The sequence below is a fragment of the Callionymus lyra genome, chromosome 10 (assembly GCF_982586985.1).
Source record: "Callionymus lyra chromosome 10, fCalLyr1.hap1.1, whole genome shotgun sequence".
Taxonomy (NCBI): Eukaryota; Metazoa; Chordata; class Actinopteri; order Syngnathiformes; family Callionymidae; genus Callionymus; species Callionymus lyra.
Window position 1 is genome coordinate 7655606 of NC_141827.1, and position 19520 is coordinate 7675125.

The 19520-nt window shown below is 39.1% G+C and overlaps 3 protein-coding genes and 1 non-coding gene across 4 annotated transcripts; 3 read left to right on the forward strand and 1 right to left on the reverse strand.

Moving 5' to 3' along the window:
- Positions 1-1732: 1732 nt before the first annotated feature.
- On the forward strand, positions 1733-1804 carry trnae-cuc (transfer RNA glutamic acid (anticodon CUC)). The gene has a single exon. It is a non-coding gene; the product is annotated as a tRNA-Glu (tRNA).
- A 380-nt stretch (positions 1805-2184) lies between these two features.
- On the forward strand, positions 2185-4016 carry LOC148070116 (ciliary microtubule inner protein 1-like). Its single transcript, XM_087801842.1, has 4 exons — positions 2185-2243; positions 3497-3578; positions 3703-3774; positions 3861-4016. Exons 1-4 carry the CDS (start codon positions 2185-2187, stop codon positions 4014-4016), a joined length of 369 nt encoding a protein of 122 aa, XP_087657968.1.
- A 1012-nt stretch (positions 4017-5028) lies between these two features.
- LOC148070117 (uncharacterized) lies at positions 5029-7249 on the reverse strand. The gene is made up of 4 exons (XM_087801350.1): positions 6693-7249; positions 5681-5751; positions 5485-5619; positions 5029-5157 (listed from the first exon to the last, which is right to left on the reverse strand). The coding sequence occupies exons 1-4, from the start codon at positions 6978-6980 to the stop codon at positions 5142-5144; spliced, it is 510 nt and encodes a 169-aa protein (XP_087657476.1). The 5' UTR covers positions 6981-7249; the 3' UTR covers positions 5029-5141.
- Positions 7250-8684: 1435 nt separating this feature from the next.
- LOC148070118 (charged multivesicular body protein 4b-like) lies at positions 8685-18830 on the forward strand. Its single transcript, XM_087801034.1, has 5 exons — positions 8685-9015; positions 15769-15946; positions 16030-16144; positions 17597-17723; positions 17790-18830. Exons 1-5 carry the CDS (start codon positions 8832-8834, stop codon positions 17852-17854), a joined length of 669 nt encoding a protein of 222 aa, XP_087657160.1. The 5' UTR covers positions 8685-8831; the 3' UTR covers positions 17855-18830.
- Positions 18831-19520: the final 690 nt, after the last annotated feature.

The window sequence follows — 19520 nt, forward strand, 5'->3', positions numbered from 1 at the left end:
GAAACATCTTAAGACGTTTTTATTTTTTCAGGCTTTTCCTTGATTTTCTGGAACTCCTGTTGTGTTATCAGTTTTATCTCGACCTTGAAGTATATACTTTATTGAATATTGTTTTGATTGTTTAAGCGCTTTGTGACCCTGATCTGGAAAAGCGCTATACAAATAAAAATTACTTACTTAAACGCTTTGAATCTTGAATCTTGACTACCCATAACCCACTGGGTGAGAGACCACACCCCCATGTACCCGCTACAAGATATGGTTAAAAAATCCACCTCCTCAATGCTGAGGCATCTTTTCGAGGAGAAATGATTTAAAAAAAATAAACTTAATTTAAAACTCTGAAAAACCTTTTTTTTATATAAAAAAAATCTCAGTCCACAAGGATCGTCATTCATAAAACATTCACTTACATGATCACATTATGCTACATGTTAACATCTTTATTGAATGTATAAAATATCTGTAATATTTTAAATATCCATTAAAACATGAAATAATTATAATAATTATAATACATTTTTGTAGTGAACTTTATATTCTTAGTAAAAATCCCAAAGTGCTACAGAATCAGAGGGTTTAAAAAACAACAGCAACAATCACAGTTGAGAGATACAGTAATAACAAAAATACAACGATTTGTTTCTATAACTAGGTCATAAAATCAGTGTCTGTTGAGCAGGTCAACTAGGGTGCATGTAGTGATTTCTTAGGTCCAGCAGGTGTCAGTATTGAGGGACACAGTATCAATACTGACACCTGCTGTTTGTGTTGAAACGATTCAACAACAATAACAAACTAGAAAGAGTGCATTTCAGGAAGATAATGCAGTGTGAATGCTGAGCCTGCTGTGCTGTGGAAGTAGTAGTAAAAGTAGAATAAGTGGAATTAGTAGTAAAAGTAGAACAAGTGGAAGTAGTAGTAAAAGTAGAACAAGTGGAATTAGTAGTACAACTAGAACAAGTGTAATAAGCATATTGAGTAGGAGAAATAAAATTATTAGTAAAAATAGAAGTAGTAGAAAAGTAAAAGTAGCAGTAGAATTAGTAGTAGTCGTAGTATTAGTAGTGGAAGCATTAGTAGAATAAGTAGTTGAAGTAGATGAAGTGGAATTAGTAGTAAGATTAGAAGTAGAAGAAAATTAAAAGTAGCAGTAGAATTAGTAGTTAAAGTAGAAGTAGTAGTAGTATTAGTAGTGGAAGCATTAGTGGAATAAGTAGTTTAAGTAGATGAAGTGGAATTAGTAGCAAAATTAGAAGTAGAAGAAAAGTAAAAGTAGCAGTAGAATTAGTAGTTCAAGTATAAGTAGTAGTAGTATAAGTAGTAGTGGAAGTATTAGTGGAATTAGTGGTTAAAGTAGATTAATTTGAATTATTAGTTAAAGTTGAGGTAGTAGAACATTTAAAGTATAAGTAGAATTAGTAGTAAAAGTAGAAATAGTAGTAGTATTAGTAATAGAACAGTAGTGGTATTAGTAGTAAAATTATAAATTGTTGGTCAAAGTGGAAGGAGTTGAAACATGAGTTGAAGATTGGAAATGAATGGGGTAGAAAAAGAGGAATACAATAATGAGTGGGAGGGATAAAAGAAAATAGCTTCCCAGCATTCACACAATAAACCCAACACGTAAAAAAGACGTTTATAGTCTTTAAAATCTCTGATGACGTCAACACGTCTCTCAAAGATCACTTAGACATCTAACAATTCCTTAATGATCTCTGTGCAAACACGCTCCCTGGTGGTCTAGTGGTTAGGATTCGGCGCTCTCACCGCCGCGGCCCGGGTTCGATTCCCGGTCAGGGAACTACTCTTTTTGATGAAAGATGAATTGGATCTTTACTCGTTCTTTGAGCTTTGACCTTGATTCACATGCGTTCATCCTATTCCTCTCTTTTGTGTTTCACGTGATCAAGTATCTAAACCAGCAACAAAAAGGGTTTGGATTATAATGGCGTGTTCTGGCGCCTCCAAGTGGACATGTTGTGGAACAACACTCGTGAAAAGGTGGAAAGATGAGATCATCACTACGTCACAGCAGCTTTGTTGAAGAAGACACGTTAACGTTGAACCTGGTGGACACGAAACACGAGCTTCTTCACCTGCACGCAAACGTGAAACATGAGCCTCAGACACACACACACACACACACACACACACACACACAGACTCACACTGACTGCACCGATGGAAGATCCACTGAGGTCTTCAGAGAAGATCAACTTTGTCCATCAGGATGAAATCTGGTAAAAATGTTTCAGTGACTCACGTGACTCTTGACAAAGTTGGTATCAACTTCCATCACAGTTGAGTTTGACACAGAGAGTGTGTCTGACTGTCTGTCTGTGTGTGTGTGTGTGTGTGTGTTTCTGTGTTTCTGTGTGTCTCACTGTCGGTCTGCCTGTCAGTCGTTTTGTGTGTGTGTGTCTGTTTGTCTCTGCGTGTGTGTTTCTGTGTGTGTCTCTGTCTGTCTGTCTGTCTGTCATTTTGTGTGTGTGTCATTCTGTGTGTCTGTCTGTCTGTCTCTGTGTGTGTGTTTCTGTGTGTGTCTGTCTGTCTGTCATTTTGTGTGTGTGTCCCTCTACCTGCCTGTGTGTGTGTCTCTGCCTGTCTGTATGTCATTTTGTGTGTGTGTCATTCTGTGTGTCTGTCTGTCTCTGCGTGTGTGTTTCTGTGTGTGTCTCTGTCTGTCTTTCTGTCATTTTGTGTGTGTCCCTCTGCCTGTGTGTGTGTCTCTCTGTCCGTCTGTCTCTCTGTCTGTCATTTTGTGTGTGTGTCCCTCTGCCTGCTTGTGTGTGTGTCTCTGCCTGTCTGTATGTCATTTTGTGTGCGTGTCATTCTGTGTGTGTCTCTGTCCGTCTGTCTGTCATTTATGTGTGTGTCCCTCTGCCTGTGTGTGTATCTCTCTGTCCGTCTGTCTGTCATTTTGTGTGTGTCCCTCTACCTGTGTGTGTATCTCTCTGTCCGTCTGTCATTTTGTGTGTGTCCCTCTACCTGTGTGTGTGTGTGTGTGTATATCTCTCTGTCCGTCTGTCTGTCATTTTGTGTGTGTGTCCCTCTGCCTGTATGTGTGTCTCTCTGCGTTTGTGTTTATGAGTGCTGCTCTGTCTGCGTGCATGTCCTTCCACCTGTGTGTGTTTCATTAAGTTGCTGTGTGTGTTCTTCTACCTGTGTGTGTGAGTCTCTCTGTCCGTCTGTCTGTGTGTGCTTGTACCTGTGTTTGTGTCATTCTGTCTCCTCGTGTGTTCTTACACCTGTGTGTGTGTCATTCTGTCACTGTGTGTTGTTACACCTGTGTGTGTGTCATTCTGCCTATATGTATGTGTTTGTCTGTCCTTCTTCATGTGTGTGTCTGTCCGTCTGTGTGTGTAAATCTCCCAATCATCCATTTTTGTGCAAGTGTGTAAGTAAGAAGGTAGACCAGTCTCACAAATGATGTGTGTGTCCATCAACCTGTCTGTGTGTGTCTGTCTGCCCTTGTGTGTGTCTGTGTGTCTAGGAAGGCACATGTGGGTCTTGAGAAGAATTCAGCGGACGTTTGGCCAAACAAGTGGGGGTTCCTGACTGAGGTCTACACAGAGGTACACACTAATACACACACACACACACACACACACACACACACACACACACACACACACACACACACACACACACACACACACACACACACACACACACTGGTAAACTGTCACATGTCTTCAGTTCGAGAGAGACAGCCTGAAGTTAAAGACGTCTTCGGTGGAATCTTCTGGTTCTGCTCCCGAGAAGCTTCATGTGAGTCATGTGACCCGAGTGTCTACTGTTGACCTTTGAACTCCTCTACAACACCAACAAAAGGTGTGTCTGATCTCGTCCCTCAGGTCAGCGCCTCACCTCCGGTCCCTCCGACGTCTCAGGCTCTGATTGGCTGGCGCTCGTCGCGCCCGGACCTGACCCTGGAGAGGTTCACGACGACTCGTCGCGGTCGACGCAGCTTCCTGCGAGATCTCGGCTGGACGCTGGAGTCGTGCGTGTGAGCGCCTCAGTGTCGCCACCAGTTTGAGGTGGAAATCATTAAAAAAACGAAATCTTCCTCCGTTTTTGACTTAGAAATCAGATGAGTCTCTCTGGCCTTGACCGGGTTTAACTTCCTCCTCGACAGTTCGTCTTCAGTTTCAGTTTGATTTAGCCGTTTCAATTTTTTAAAATTAAAAATAAAATAAAATAATCCATAGTTTTCTTTTCTCTACGCAGACATTAAATTTTTTTTATTTTTTTTAATTATTACTATCATTTTTATTGTATTAACTTTGTGGTTTTAATATGAATAACATGTTGTATTTGTTACAATATTACCTTTTCTTATTTGAAAATCTATTATGGAAGTAAATGTGTGTCATCAGATTTCTAATATTAATTTCTTACACTGAAATATTACAGCATCGAAATCAAGACTTTGTACTATCAAAACCCTCAAGTTTCCGCTACTTAGGAAAAAAAAAACGTAGGAATAAATTCAGAGTAAAATTCAATGTTAAAAAAATATCCTCGATGTAAAGAAACTCAATATAAAACATTAAATGTCCAAAAAATTCGAAAAAGATAATAAATAAAAATAAAGGCTTTAATGGTTTTTAAAATTATTATGTATTAATTTATTAATTATTTATTAAATTTAATATACTATGAAAACACTGCATTTTATTGACATTTAATTATTTTTTTACGCTGAATTTATATTTTACATTAGATTGTACACATATTCTTTTTTAAACATTGAATCTTTATGCACATTAAATCTTTACATTGAATAAACAAAATAGAAAGTGGAAAAATAACAGTTCTTGAAATTTCTTGGTTTTTAAAATCCAAAGCTCAGATTTTAATGCTGTTAAAATCCAGTGTTAGAAATTCAAATGTAATCTTTTGTCTCATATTTACTTCCATAATCAGTATTTTCTTATTTATCTTATGAGGTTCTACAAATATAACAATCTATTTAAAGGAAAAGAGATAATGGCGATAATAAAACTCATCACACACAATAACTGAAGACAAATCATTTGTTATATTTTGTAAATATGTGCACCAGTAGAAAAATAACTTTTGTGGATGTGAAAATAATTTAAACGTGAAGCTGCAGGTTTCAAAACTTCTGCTCGTCATCTGTGACACGGGCTGTTGACAGAGAGGATGAAAATCAATATAAAATAAAAGAAAGTTCTGATTAAAACGTGTCAAGATCAACACGGTTCAAAACACAGGCAAGAAAAGGGAGAAACAGACTGGGAAGTGAACCCACAACCTGCTACTCTCCTGCTGGCTAGTGAGCTCGCCAGCACAACACACACACACACACACACACACACACACACACACACACACACACACACACACACACATACACACACATACACACACACACACACACACACACACACACACACACACACACACACACACATACACACACACACACACCCAAGTGTCAGAACATGTCCTCACCATCGGTGACAGGTCTTCAGGTTGACCCTCCTGGACCTCAGGTTCATGCCCAGGTTCTGCGCCAGACTCTGCTGGGAGCCACACTTGGAGACGTGAGGCTTCTTGTTGCGTCGACCCTTGTGGTCCTGGTTGGTTCTGGAACACACGAGAGTCAGAACCTGCTGCTCCGGGAGCTCCGGCCCGACTGGACACTTACAGGTGCGACGAGGACACGAGCGAAGAACAGTCGCAGGTCACGACCACGGCCTCGTCCTTCTCCGAGTCGTCCTGGAGCAACAAGTCACTTTAGCAACTTTTTCTTATTTGTATCTTCACACTTTTATTATGGTTTATATTTCAATAAATTGTGTGTAAAATAAAAATAATATATAAGTAACAAGCAAATATTTACAGTTTTTTCATTTCTCAAATATACACTACATTTCTATTATTATTTAATTAGATTGAAAGTATTTTTTGTGTGAATTATTCATTACTTATATGTGTTTTTAGGGTAATATGTCTTATTCTATTTTTATTGATTCTGTTTTTATTTCATTCAAAAGTATATTACATTTTTATCATTATTCAATTACATATAATGATTTTTGTTTTGTTAATTATTCATTATTTATATGTTATTACTATGGTCATATCTTTTTTTTTATTTTACTTTATCATTTTTTATTAATCTCTTTTAATTTAATTCAAAAATATATTATTTTTAAATCAGTATTTAATTAAATTTAACTGGCGTTTTGTTAAGTATGTCTTTTTTATGTTATTTTATGATAATGTCTATTATTTTATTTAGATTTATCATATTTTATTAATCTCATTTTGTTTAATCAAAAATATTAATTTATTTAATATTATTTAATTAAATATAATGTATTTAATGTTTTGGTTAATTATTCATCATTTATATTTTATTTTATGTCACTAATTTATTTTATTTATAGTTTAATTTTAGTAAAGAAATATTATATTATCATTTTATTTCTTATTTTTTAGTTAATAAGTCATTATACATGTTTTTTATGATAATGTCTCTTCTTGTACTTTATGAATCTCTTTTAATTTCATACGTATTATTTCATTCTTTTATTTTGCACCGACACCACAAAAAAAAAAAGTGTTCTGTTAACAATGCTCGCAAATAAAACGTCTACAGCTTTGTCACTCTACTCAAAAGGTCAAAGGTCAGACCCCCCCAGCGGTCTCCTCACCAGGTCCTGGTCCGCGTGGTCTCGAGGCGTCGCGAAGGCGTAGTTGTGATCCGACATGATGACCTCCACCTGAGCGCTGAGGTCCGGGATCCTACTCTCTCGCCCCGACCCGACCTCCGTGGTCCGGGCGGGGGCGGGACCCGAGGACGAGCCGGGCCGTGCGAGTCCTACGGGCCCGGCTGGTTCCTGGTCGGGGGCGTCGTGGTCGCACCACAGCTCCTTCAGGAGCGACGAGTACAAGTCTCTCCAGCTGATGCCCTTCTTGGCCCAGTAGGTTTTCTCCTTCATGGTGTCCCGAGCTGACCGGGTCAAGTGTTCAAGTTTCGAGGTCAAACAAACGATCCAAACCTTTTTACATCTGCTCGTTAATAACAAAGGTACGAATAAAGTTGCGACACAAACCCAGCGTGGAGCTGCGATGATGTCCTGAGTGACAGTGTGAGGAGGAGACCAGACCCGGGTTATTAATCAATGGCATCAAGGGAGTCCACGATGACACACAGGACTCAGGGCGGCACTGATCCACAAAGACACTCTGGCTGTGGTGTCACAAGGAGCCGTCGAGTTCTCGGAGACTAAAGAACAAGGATTAAAGGAGTTAACAAAAATAAAAGGATACAAAGAAATAATAGAATATGTGTAAAAACATTAATATTGGACACATTCAATCAAGTTAAAAATTAAATTCTCAGTATAGAAATGAAGGAATTAAATTATATTTATTTCATTCAAAGCTCAAAATTAGAAAGTTACATCATTTTAAATGTAATATTGTGATGGCACTCATATACTTCCATAACTGTGTACACAAATGTATATCATAACATAAGATAATAATTTGATGTAAAGTTTTCTGATTTTTACTGCAAAAGAGTCTATTTTAATTTTAATATCATAAACATTGTTGTTCAATGTGTTGAGCCTAATATTCTATGTACGTAAGTCATTTATATTTCCAGACCAGGGTCACAAAGCGCTTAACAATCAAAACAATGTCCAAAACAAACCCTACGTATAAATATATTTATAAATAATATAAATCTAATAATATTATTTTAAAAATTACAATTAACATTCAAATATTCACAGCATGTGTTCATATTTGTGTTGCGATTAAACTTCAGGCCTCTAGATGGCAGCAGTCATGACGTCCTCGGCAGCTAAAGCAACAATAAAATACTGCGAAATCCCGACTTCATCAAGAGTCATGTGGTCTGTAAATTCTGTAACACCTGGAAATTGTTTTTTTTTCCAATTAGCCACAGCAAATACAGCAATTTTTCATAAAAAGAAAATGAGAACAAGAACAAAGAGAAATAAAGAGAAAGAACAAGTTGATACAATCTAAGTCTAAGTCTAAAGATAAAGAACATAGATCAAAGAAAAATTACAAAGACAAAGGATACAAAGACTAACATAGAACAGAACATCCAGATACTTTTACTCCACTCCTGCCCCCGAACTCAGAATTGTACAATTTAAAAACTCCAGGAATGAATGAGTCACTGAGTCTATTAGTGTTGCATCATGGGAGGCAGCTATGACTTCGGACGAGAGGATACAATATTCAATAAAGTATATACTTTAAAGGTCAAGATAAAACTGATAACACAACAGGAGTTCCAGAAAATCAAGGAACGAGGAAACCTTCATAAGATTCCTGGATCCAGATGGTGGTTCAGAACGACACCAGATTGCAAAACTGTTTATTTTACCAATGTTAACATTTTCAAGAACATTTAATCAAAATCCATTTTGAAAATAAAAACGTTTAAAAGACAAATAAACGCGGATGATCACGTGACCTATTTAGCTAACGTAGTTAGCTTGTTAGCTCTCGCCCGAGTTTCTGTGTTAACCTCGTTATACTGGAATGAAGTAAATGCGCAAACGAGAGGTTCCACGTCCTTATGAAGTGGTTTCCATGGTGACTCAGCGGCGAATTCCCCGCCGCGGCTGTGTTACGCAAGAACGCTGACGTAATGACATCACGAGGCCTGCCTTTGGAAAGCGGAAGTAGGTTTTGTGGACAACAGGGCAGCAGAAGAAGGACCCGAAGCTTCTTTAGAAACTCGATTTAAAAACCAACAACCACTAGATCGCGGACGTTCTTCAGGAGCCGCGACTGTTCACGTCAGGATGTCGTTCTTCACCAAGTTGCTGGGCAGCTCCGGCAAGGGAGGGAAGGCGCCCTCAACTCAGGAGGCGATCCAGAAACTCCGAGAGACCGAGGAGATGATGATGAAGAAGCAGGATTTCCTGGAGAAGAAGATCGATGAGGAGAAGGCCGCGGCCATCAAACACGGCACGAAAAACAAGCGAGGTGAGTTTTTTTCAGCTCCGGAAGTTGTTGTTTTTTTCAGACCCGCAGACGCCGCTGCGCCGCCGCGTTAGCATCGATGCTAACGACGGTGAAGTTGGCAGTTGACAGCAACACGGACCGGCCATGTTTAAATGACTTTAGTGAACACACACCGTGTTTAAATGACTTTAGTGAACACACACCATGTTTAAATCACTTTAGTGAACACACACCGTGTTTAAATCACTTTAGTGAACACACACTTTCGACACAAGTGTCGACACTGTCGCAAAGTGTGTGTCAGATTTAGATTTGTTGACGGAAAACAAACGACAACAACACAATGTTAGCGGCTGTGAGTTTATATGTATATAACTCGGTTTGTTTTGCTTCTGTGTTAAATAAAACTAGTTAATTATTGTTTCCAAACATGTCAAACTTGGTCTAGAGAAAACAAAACAACTTTTTATCTGAAACATTTGTCCCTGAAACAGCTTTTTTTTCCCCTTTTTAACAAATAAATGTTTGTAATACCAATAATATACGTGTGTGTCAAGAAAGGTAAGTAAGTAAGTAATATATATATTTATATAGCGCTTTTCGAGACCAGGGTCACAAAGCGCTTTAACAATCAAAACAATACTCAAAAGTGTTATGTAAACCGGTAGTTTCTAGTTTTAATCTCTTTTTAAACAAAGTCAATACCGTTCAATATTTAAGGTGTGACTTTTTTGTTAAATCCCACTTTTAAAATGTCAGTTGTTTAACATTTACCCCATTTTAAAAAGTACATGGAAAACATTGCCAAACAAGGAAACAGAAAAAGAAGATTCATCATCAATTAATTAAAGTTGTATTCGTCTCAAAATATGTAAAGAAACGTAAATTTAAATCCAAAATTGAACAAACGTGCTATAAGTTGTTTGAATATACAGCAATGGAAACGTAAATTATGGTGTATTTTTAATTGATCAATTCATGAAGTTTCTGTTGGAAAAAGATGTGCAAATCGTTCAACTTAAAATATATTTGATAAATCATAAATACATGTATAACTTATATTATTGTAGGGATTCCAACGGATTTCTACTTGCCTTGGATGTTTTGTCGAGTAAACCTTGTTTTCGGATGAGTTTTCTCTATCTATTTGTGGTGCGTGTACTTGATCGCTCCGAAAATTTGGATATTCTGGATTAACTAGTACATGTGCTCTACATCAGTGTTTTTGTTTATTGGTGACGAAAAACAACGCAAACGAAGTTGAACGGGGGGAGTACAGCGGCCGATCAAACATGAAACATGAAACATCCAGGAAGTGGCAAATACACACATACCTACTACACGTTCAAAAAAAAAGAAAAGATAATTTGAGCAGAAAGACAGGCCACACAAGTTCGTAGACCTCTTGTGAAGTCAACGTTAATACAGTTTTGTTGTGTTCAATACTTGTATACAATAGCTTCAATAGTTGCCATGCATCATGGGATTCCGTCTAAGTGGCAAGTGTGCTTTTAACCACTAATAATAGGCTCCGAGATCATGTTTCAGGCCATACACGGGGGCCAGAGGTGTCTTCAGTTTAACAAGCCGGCTCCAGATTTCACTAGAAAGTGTCGCCGTCAGCCATGGGAGAAAACAATGGACCAAGTTAGAGTCGAGCCTGGAGCACCATCACAACATCCAACCAAATCAATCCATCAAGAACTCTTCAGTCACGCTTGATAGAGTGACCTCAAATAATCTCTGCAGGAATTGGTTTTCTCTGGTGTGAGGAGCTCGGTCGGCCCCTATCGGTGGAAGAATTTCTTTTTAGGATACATGTCACACTGGGTGGAGGCCTCAGGACAAACCCAGGAGACAGTCTCTCAATTGACCAGGGAAGCAGAGCTGAGGAGTTTTATCGTTGTTGTGTTAGCAAACACACTTGATTCAGACTTTCCCTTTATTCATGTTGTGTATTTCTTATCTACTTCAGCAGACTCTTCAGTTCCCACAGCTCAGGCGATGATCTGTGGTTTAAACGCGTTGTTGTCGTGTGACGTGGGAACGGAATATTAAATCTGGATGAGTTCACGATTCAAAGTGACAAGTGGATGGTTACGCAACATGTCATTGACTCATCGTGACTGGACAGATGACACTCAGTCTTGGATTAGGAGCTTGAAATAGAAACCAATAACCTGTTGGCACATCATTTTTTTCTATTATTTGTCAGCGTTTATTTGCTAAATGGATGGATAGGTTTTAATTTTTGTTTTAGTTTTAAACCCAGGATCACCAGGTGTGGATTCAAAAAGTTGGTAACATTATTATTTATTACCTACTCATTGTTAATTATTCACAACAGAGATTATAAAGCATTGACGACCTGGTTTTGTGTCACAAATTTCTTTGAGATGAAAACATCTTGTTAAGAACAAACTGGATTTGGATGGATCAGTGTTCTGCTGGTTCAGTTCAATGATGGACATTCGCACCGTTTTTCAAGATGTATTTTTAAAAACACTGGACGTGAAGAAACGGGTGAGGCAGGAAGAACCGTGTTAGTCCTTCCTAGTTCTGTGGTGTGTTCCAACGCCTTGAGCTAACATAACAATGTAATGTATTACTGAAGTGACAAACAATGAATTAAGTTTTAGGATTTAACCGTTTTCCATTATAAATGTTTTCTTTAAACACAGGAAACTAGGGATTTACTTTGCTATAGTTATGTCGGTGTCTTCCAGTTTTAAATGGATGGAAAAGTATAAATTAATTAATATTAAAGTGTAAATAATGAACTGGTCTGTTATTCAATTCTCCTCACTGTATTTTCAAACACTTGCTTAAAGAACAAACTCTCATGTCGGGTCGTGTCGTTGACGCTCAGTTTGTTCAATCGCTCGCAGTGGTTTGTTTACAAAACAGGTTTCTCTATTAACCCGTGAGTAAAGCATCGGGTTATTTACACTTTTTTTTTGCAACCATGTCGTCCGTAGACTCCTCCCTTCACGACTCACGACAAGATCATTGACTTGGTAAACAAAGAGCAGCTGATTGGCTCCATAAGGTGGCGCTAAAATACAAGCGTCCACCTCTGTTTTGTGAATGATCCGGCTCTAGTCCGAACTCTAGTCTCGGGTAATGAAAGAATGAAACATTAAGTCCTAAAGTTTAAACGTTAACCAAAGCTTTGGACCTACTTTTCCTGAAGACCTGATCTCTTGACATCAGTCTTTAAGTCAAAAACAAGTTAAATGTCGAAGGACGACAAGATGATTGAAGAAAAAAGGATGAATATATGTGAAAAACATGGTCAATAACAAAAGTGCGTTTTGGCCAAAATAGATGAAAATGGAGTTGAAAGAGTTTTATCGATTCCCAGACATGTTACCTGAAGTTAGTAGTTACTTCACACTGACTTGTTGGTAGTTGAAGGTTGTTTGTTTATAAAAGAAGGACCACCGGCCGTCGACTCCTGTGACCACCGGCACCAGAATTAGCAGCAGAGCGAAGGGAGGAGTCGTTCTTTTCCTTCATGGCGGGATTTTACTTTTTGTGAGGAATTGATCTGCATTTCCCCGGAGCTGTCGGATTTAAAGCGAGCCACATGGAGACAGAGCTGCGTTTGTTTTCCTCGTCATTAGTTTAAGTGCTGAGTCATCCTTGAGTCCAGCAGGATGGATGCATTTGTTTGTCTCGGATCCGGTCCAGCGACGCTCAAGTTCACGCTCGTCACTCGACCTCACTCGTCTGATGACGTTCGACCACATAATTGGTCACATGACATGCATGTTTTGACCCAAAGGTAAAACCCCCCCCCCCTGTGGGATTTAAACCACAAGACGTTTCCTGGAAACACTCTGCAGTTATTTGTGGGCTCAGTGTTCTTACAAACCACTCTCGAGTCCAGCATCACTGAAGAAAAAGGAGGAAAGATTTGGTTGAATAATGAACTGTTGACGGCAGTGAAACGAATGTTCGAAGGACTTGTCGCCTGAAACCAGTCTGGACTTGAAAGTGCGTGCATACCTGTGCGCCACAGTTCTGAGAGTATGACGCGATATCGTCTTCATGCCAGTTGGATGCTTGAGATGAAGCTGGAACGTTGGCATTCCTTAGAGCCGTCGGTTCTTTGGCATTGTTCCCCGAGAGAAGAACGTCACGGTTACGCAAAAGTTGTCGGTAATTAAGACGTTTGGGATTTTTGGGAGCTTAACATCTGAGGAACCATGGTTTTATTACGGGTATGCATTGGCAAGAATTTCGATTGCAATGATACAATCTATTGTAATATATTGCGATACTGTAGTATCAAGGATATATTTGTAGTATTGTCGAGTACTTGACTATGGTGTTGTGATACTGTAGTAACGAGGATATATTTGTAGTATTGTCGAGTACTTGACTCTGGTGTTGTGATAGTGTAGTAACAAGAATATATGTGTAATATTGTCAAGTACTTGACTCTGGTGTTGTGATACTGTAGTAACAAGGATGTATTTGTAGTATTGTCGAGTACTTGACTATGGTGTTGTGATACTGTAGTAACAAGGATATATTTGTAGTATTGTCGAGTACTTGTCTCTGGTGTTGTGATAGTGTAGTAACAAGAATATATGTGTAATATTGTCAAGTACTTGACTATGGTGTTGTGATACTGTAGTAACAAGGATATATTTGTAGTATTGTCGAGTACTTGACTATGGTGTTGTGATAGTGTAGTAACAAGGATATATGTGTAGTATTGTCGAGTACTTGACTCTGGTGTTGTGATACTGTAGTAACAAGGATATATTTGTAGTATTGTCGAGTACTTGACTATGGTGTTGTGATACTGTAGTAACAAGGATGTATTTGTAGTATTGTCGAGTACTTGACTATGGTGCTGTGATAGTGTAGTAACAAGGATATATGTGTAGTATTGTCGAGTACTTGACTCTGGTGTTGTGATAGTGTAGTAACAAGAATATATGTGTAATATTGTCAAGTACTTGACTATGGTGTTGTGATACTGTAGTAACAAGGATATATGTGTAGTATTGTCAGAATTTACAGACCACTTGATGAAGTCGTAACTAATTTTATTTGTTTTGAAACCAAAATATGTCCAAACATCAACTTTAAGCTGCTGGGAGCGACTGTATCCTCTCATCCTCAGTCATCACCGGGATCTTGTAGATATTCACAGCTTTTGTTCGCAGCTAAAGCAACAATGAAATCCTGCAACAGAATTATTGTGTTTTCTACACAATTTATGAAATAAAAGCCACAAAAGAACTATGATGAAATTAAAATGTGATTCAGAAACGCACAAAAAAAAATTCTTAGTCTGCACTGTTCTGTTAAATATGTAGACAGTATTATGAAAATATATATATCGATAACTTCTTACCTACATAAGGTCATCTTTACTTAAAACATTTCTCCTTTAATTAAACCAAATAAAAGGTACAATTATAGAAAATGTCAAATAAAACAAAAAGGCTCAGGGAAGGCAAAGGTTTCTAAAGTTAAGTAAACACCATTTCTTCGACATACTTACAGTGTAGTGTAGGTGTGTTCCTTCGACAGTGTTATCTCTGACCTTTGACCTCACTGGACGACATCATGACACGGATGCAGGCTGTGACGTTGCTGAGTGTCATGATGTTGATCAGATCAACTCTGGAACCAGAGACGTCGTCTGTTCAGAGAAGATCCGTCTGCGGGTTTGATCGGATCTGATCCGATCCTGCTGGAGACAGAAACTCGATCACCGGGTCATTACTGCCAGATATGATGTCACACACAGTACTTTGAGTTATTTTTATCCAGTTCAATTGATCAACATTTTCGGGGTAAACCATTGTCAAAAAAGGGAATAAAATAAAGGCCTAATATAAATGTTAAGTTGCTTCATTGAGTTTGGTCATTGTATAACAAATACACAAAAATTGTCATATTTGCAATATAAATTAATGTATATGTAAAGAGTTTCTTATCAGTAGGAATTATCTGGTTGAAATGTAAAAAGAAAAAGGTCTTTTGATAATAATTTATTTTTCTATTGAATAAAAAAGTATTATTAAATTATTATTATATATTCATTTTATTATTAAGCTAATGAACACTTTTAATTTTCCCCCGAATCTACGGGGAACACATTAATGCTAGTGTAAGAAAATATTGTCAGTATATTGTATTATTCTTAAATATTGCATTATTCTTTTCTAATACTGGCTGTCAAATCATATTGTATTTCTATCATGGTATCTATGGATTCTATTTCAAGTAATTTTGTGAATAATAAAATAATAGCATTTTAAATTTACAGTTAACTTTCAAATATTCACAGCGTTTGTTCATTTTTGTGTCACAATTAAACTTCCTGCCTGTAGATGGCAGCAGTCAGTACATCCTACATAGCCAAGGAAATCCTGCGAGATACCGGCGATAACTGAGGACGAGAGGATACAATGACTCCAGCAGCTTTTAAAGCTGATGTTTGGACATATTTTGGTTTGAAAAAAAATGAAAGTAGTTACGACTTCATCAAGAGTCATGTGGTCTGTAAATTCTGCAACACCAGAGTCAAGTACTGGACAATACTACACATATATCCTTGTTACTACACAATCACAACACCAGAGTCAAGTACTGGACAACACTACACATATAATAATAATAATAATAATCTCTATTTATATAGCGCCTTTCTAGACCAGGGTCACAAATATACTTGTTACTACAGTATCATGTACATCATTAAGTCAGTACTGTTTCCTCTCGATCTCTGACCAACTCTCTGTGCAGCTGCTCTGCTGGCGTTGAAGAGGAAAAGACGTTACATGAAGCAACTGGACCAGATCGACGGGACGTTGTCCACCATCGAGCTCCAGCGAGAGATGCTGGAGAACGCCACGGCCAACACTGAGGTGCTCAAGAACATCGGCTACGCCTCCAAGGCCATGAAGGCTGCACACAAAGACATGTAAGAGAGGAAACCCCGAGTTTTAAACACTGTATTTGTCCTTAACTTGACCTCTAACCTCTGACTCTCCTCCGGTGACCCAGGGACGTCGACAAGGTGCACGACCTGTTTGACGAAATCGCAGATCAAAACGAAATCGCGCAGGAAATCACAGACGCCATCTCGACGCCCATGGGCATGGCCGACGACTTCGACGAGGTAAGAGCGGCGTGTACACGTAACCATGGCGATACAAGGGACAGTGTCACATGTTACCTTTACGAACTTTTATTTTGAGCATTTTGAATGTTTTCATCGTTAAGACGTGATGAGACGATGAACTAATTGTTAGCAGTGAAGTTACCATCTGGATCCACAAACCATCGTATGGAAGTACATGCAGTCAGGATATTGAACGTTTGAATTCAACATTTTAAATCAATAAACTTAAAAAATATATATATATTGAAATGTTGTTTTTCAGCATTTTTTCAATTAATTGAATTTTATAAGTTCTTTGTATAAATGTGGAATTCGTTTTTATTGAGTATCTAAATTTAATTAATTATATTGAAAAGTTGACTTTGTTTTTTTAATGAGAAAACAATAATATGATAAATAATTAACAAAGTATTTTCCTTAAATCCATTGAAAGTTTTTGTTTTACATGTAGAGTGATATTATAACTTAACTTAAAATTATTTTTCTAAAATCAATATATTTTTTTAACATAGTAGCCTTTTAAATTCAATATAAAAAAGCTGCCGCATGATTGGCTGTAAGATCTATCGAGTAGCTCGGTGCTCTATTGCTTTTGTCTGGTGGCACTAAACCTTTATATCATGAGTTTAAAATGCTACACATTAACAAAAAAATGTATTTAAAAAAACGTTTTTTAATTATTTGAATAAATATATCAAACTATGTGTAAAAAATCGATATTAATTTAGAAAATGTTCAATAAAAACTAATTCAACCTTTCAATATCCAAATTTTTGAATTAAATTATTATTAAAAAACAACAGTTTAATGCTTTTAAAAAACTATATTTAAAAACATAAAGTCAGATCTTCTATCACTTGCCGTCTCAACGTGCAAATTACACTCATAAGATCAGACAAAGGTTAAGAATACTGTTTGAAAGAAATCTCAATATGAGTAGAAAAATCCGTCCGGTCCGGTGCAGGACGTGACTGTGGTTCTGGTCCACTAACCGTGGTTCTGGTCCACTAACCGTGGTTCTGGTCCACTAACCGTGGTTCTGGTCCACTAACCGTGGTTCTGGTCCACTAACCGTGGTTCTGGTCCACTAACCGTGGTGCTGGTCCACTAACCGTGGTTCTGGTCCACTAACCGTGGTTCTGGTCCACTAACAGTAGTGCTGGTCCACTAACCGTGGTTCTGGTCCACTAACAGTAGTGCTGGTCCACTAACCGTGGTTCTGGTCCACTAACCGTGGTTCTGGTCCACTAACAGTAGTGCTGGTCCACTAACCGTGGTGCTGGTCCACTAACCGTGGTTCTGGTCCACTAACCGCGGTTCTGGTCCACTAACCGCGGTTCTGGTCCACTAACCGCGGTTCTGGTCCACTAACCGTGGTTCTGGTCCACTAACCGTGGTGCTGGTCCACTAACCGCGGTTCTGGTCCACTAACCGCTCTCTGTTGTCCAGGATGACCTCATGGCTGAGCTGGAGGAGCTGGGTCAGGAGGAGGTGGACAAGAAACTCCTGGAGATCCGGGGCAGCGAGGACGTGCCGCTCCCCAACGTCCCCACAGCATCACTACCATCAACATCAGGTGAGGTCGCATCACGACACCCCCCCGTCCTCACCTGTCGTCCTCACCTGTCGTTCTCTCACGCAGTCAAGAAGAAGGAGGAGGAGGACCTGGACGGCATGGAGGAGCTCGCCTCCTGGGCGACCAGCTAAGTGAGCCGCACCCCCCCGGCGACCAGGTGTCCTTCTGCCGTCTGTCTCTGCTACACCGCGAGCGACAGGGACTCTGAGCTGCTGAGCTTGTCGTCGCTCGAAACCTCAAAGCCCACCTAATCCTACCCCCGACGCTCCGGGACGCACCCCCTGGTTCTCGTCATTTAAAAAAAAAAAAAAAACGGCGCCCCTCGTGCGCCCCCTGAGCGTCGGACGTCTGGGATTAGAGTCGACGGATTCCGGCGGGGAAGGACGGCGCGATGACATCACACGACCAACTTCTGCTTCTTGCATTGTAACCTCTGACGTGCGACGACGACGGCGACCGGTTCCTCCGCCTTCTTTTCTACGTCTCCACGGCGAGCTCGGGAAACACCGCCGGTCGTTTAAAAAAAAAAAAAAAAAATGTACGACTTTTTCTCAGCGAAGTGTCACCGCGGACGTCGCCCCAAAATTTTAAAAAACGCACACAAAAAAAAACAACAAAAAAAACAATGGAGCTCCAAAGCCAATCGGTTACTATAGCAACACACTCCGAATAAACCGGCGACTATCAAAAAATCATGGCTGACATTTTGTTTCTCTGAGATTAAACTCTTCACAAACAAGATGTTTGCAAACGTCTTCCTTTTTTTTTTTTAATGAAAAGAATGATTTTTATTTGACGTTCTCGTGGTCGGTGACGTTCGCTGAGGGACTCGTACCTTCTGGAGTTTGTGTGTGTGCGTGTGCATGGGTTTTTACTTTTCACCTGGTGACACCTCTCGTGTAGTGGACTTCTCTAGAACCACGTCTCATATCAACAGTTGTAGAAAACAAGCCGAGAGACGCCGCCGTCGCTCCGCTTCACTAAACTTCGGACACGTTTATGCATGAAGGCGTCGCTGGACGGGAAGTCGTTTTCCACGGAGCTTCCTGCCTCAGCGGCGCCGCCCTCCTGGTATATAGTACAAAATAAAGTCTATTTTCCTCCTTTTTTTCTCTTCCTGTTGACTCGAGTGTCGCCTGAGTTTTCTCTGCAGCCGCACAGACGCCTCGGGATGTACCTTCTGAATAAAGTTGGGACTTAAGCTCCGGTGTCGTCGCTACAAACACCATCATCGCTGGAGACCAAACTCTTGGTCTCACTTTAATAAACGAGGATAATAAGTAAAGGTTATTTGTAAAGATGTTTCCAGACCAGGGTCACAAGGCGCTCTAACAATCAAAAACAATACACAGTTAAAGCTCAGGAGCAACAGTCTGGAAGGATTTCTCTCCTCTGGTCCTGAACCGTGTTCAGGAACCATCAGTAGATTCTGATCCACAGACCTCAGAGCCCGAGCTGGGGTGTAAGTCTGGATCAGATCACTGATGGAAGGTCTGACCATGAATAGATCTGAAAGTAAGAACCAGAATTTTAAAGTTGATCCTGAAAGAAACTGGCAGCCAGTGAAGAGTTTTAAGGGTCGAGGCAAATGTGAGTTCTTCTACTAGAGCTGCTCAGAATCCTGGAGTCGAACCTTCCGTCTTTAACCTTTTAGTCCCAGTGTGATCCGGAGATAAATTTATTGATGGAAGTTTCCAGATTAATTATTGACAATTATTATCTCGACTATAAAATCTTCCGCCAAACTGTATCCTCATAGGAGGTTTAAGAAACTATCAAAACAAACTTTTTTTCACC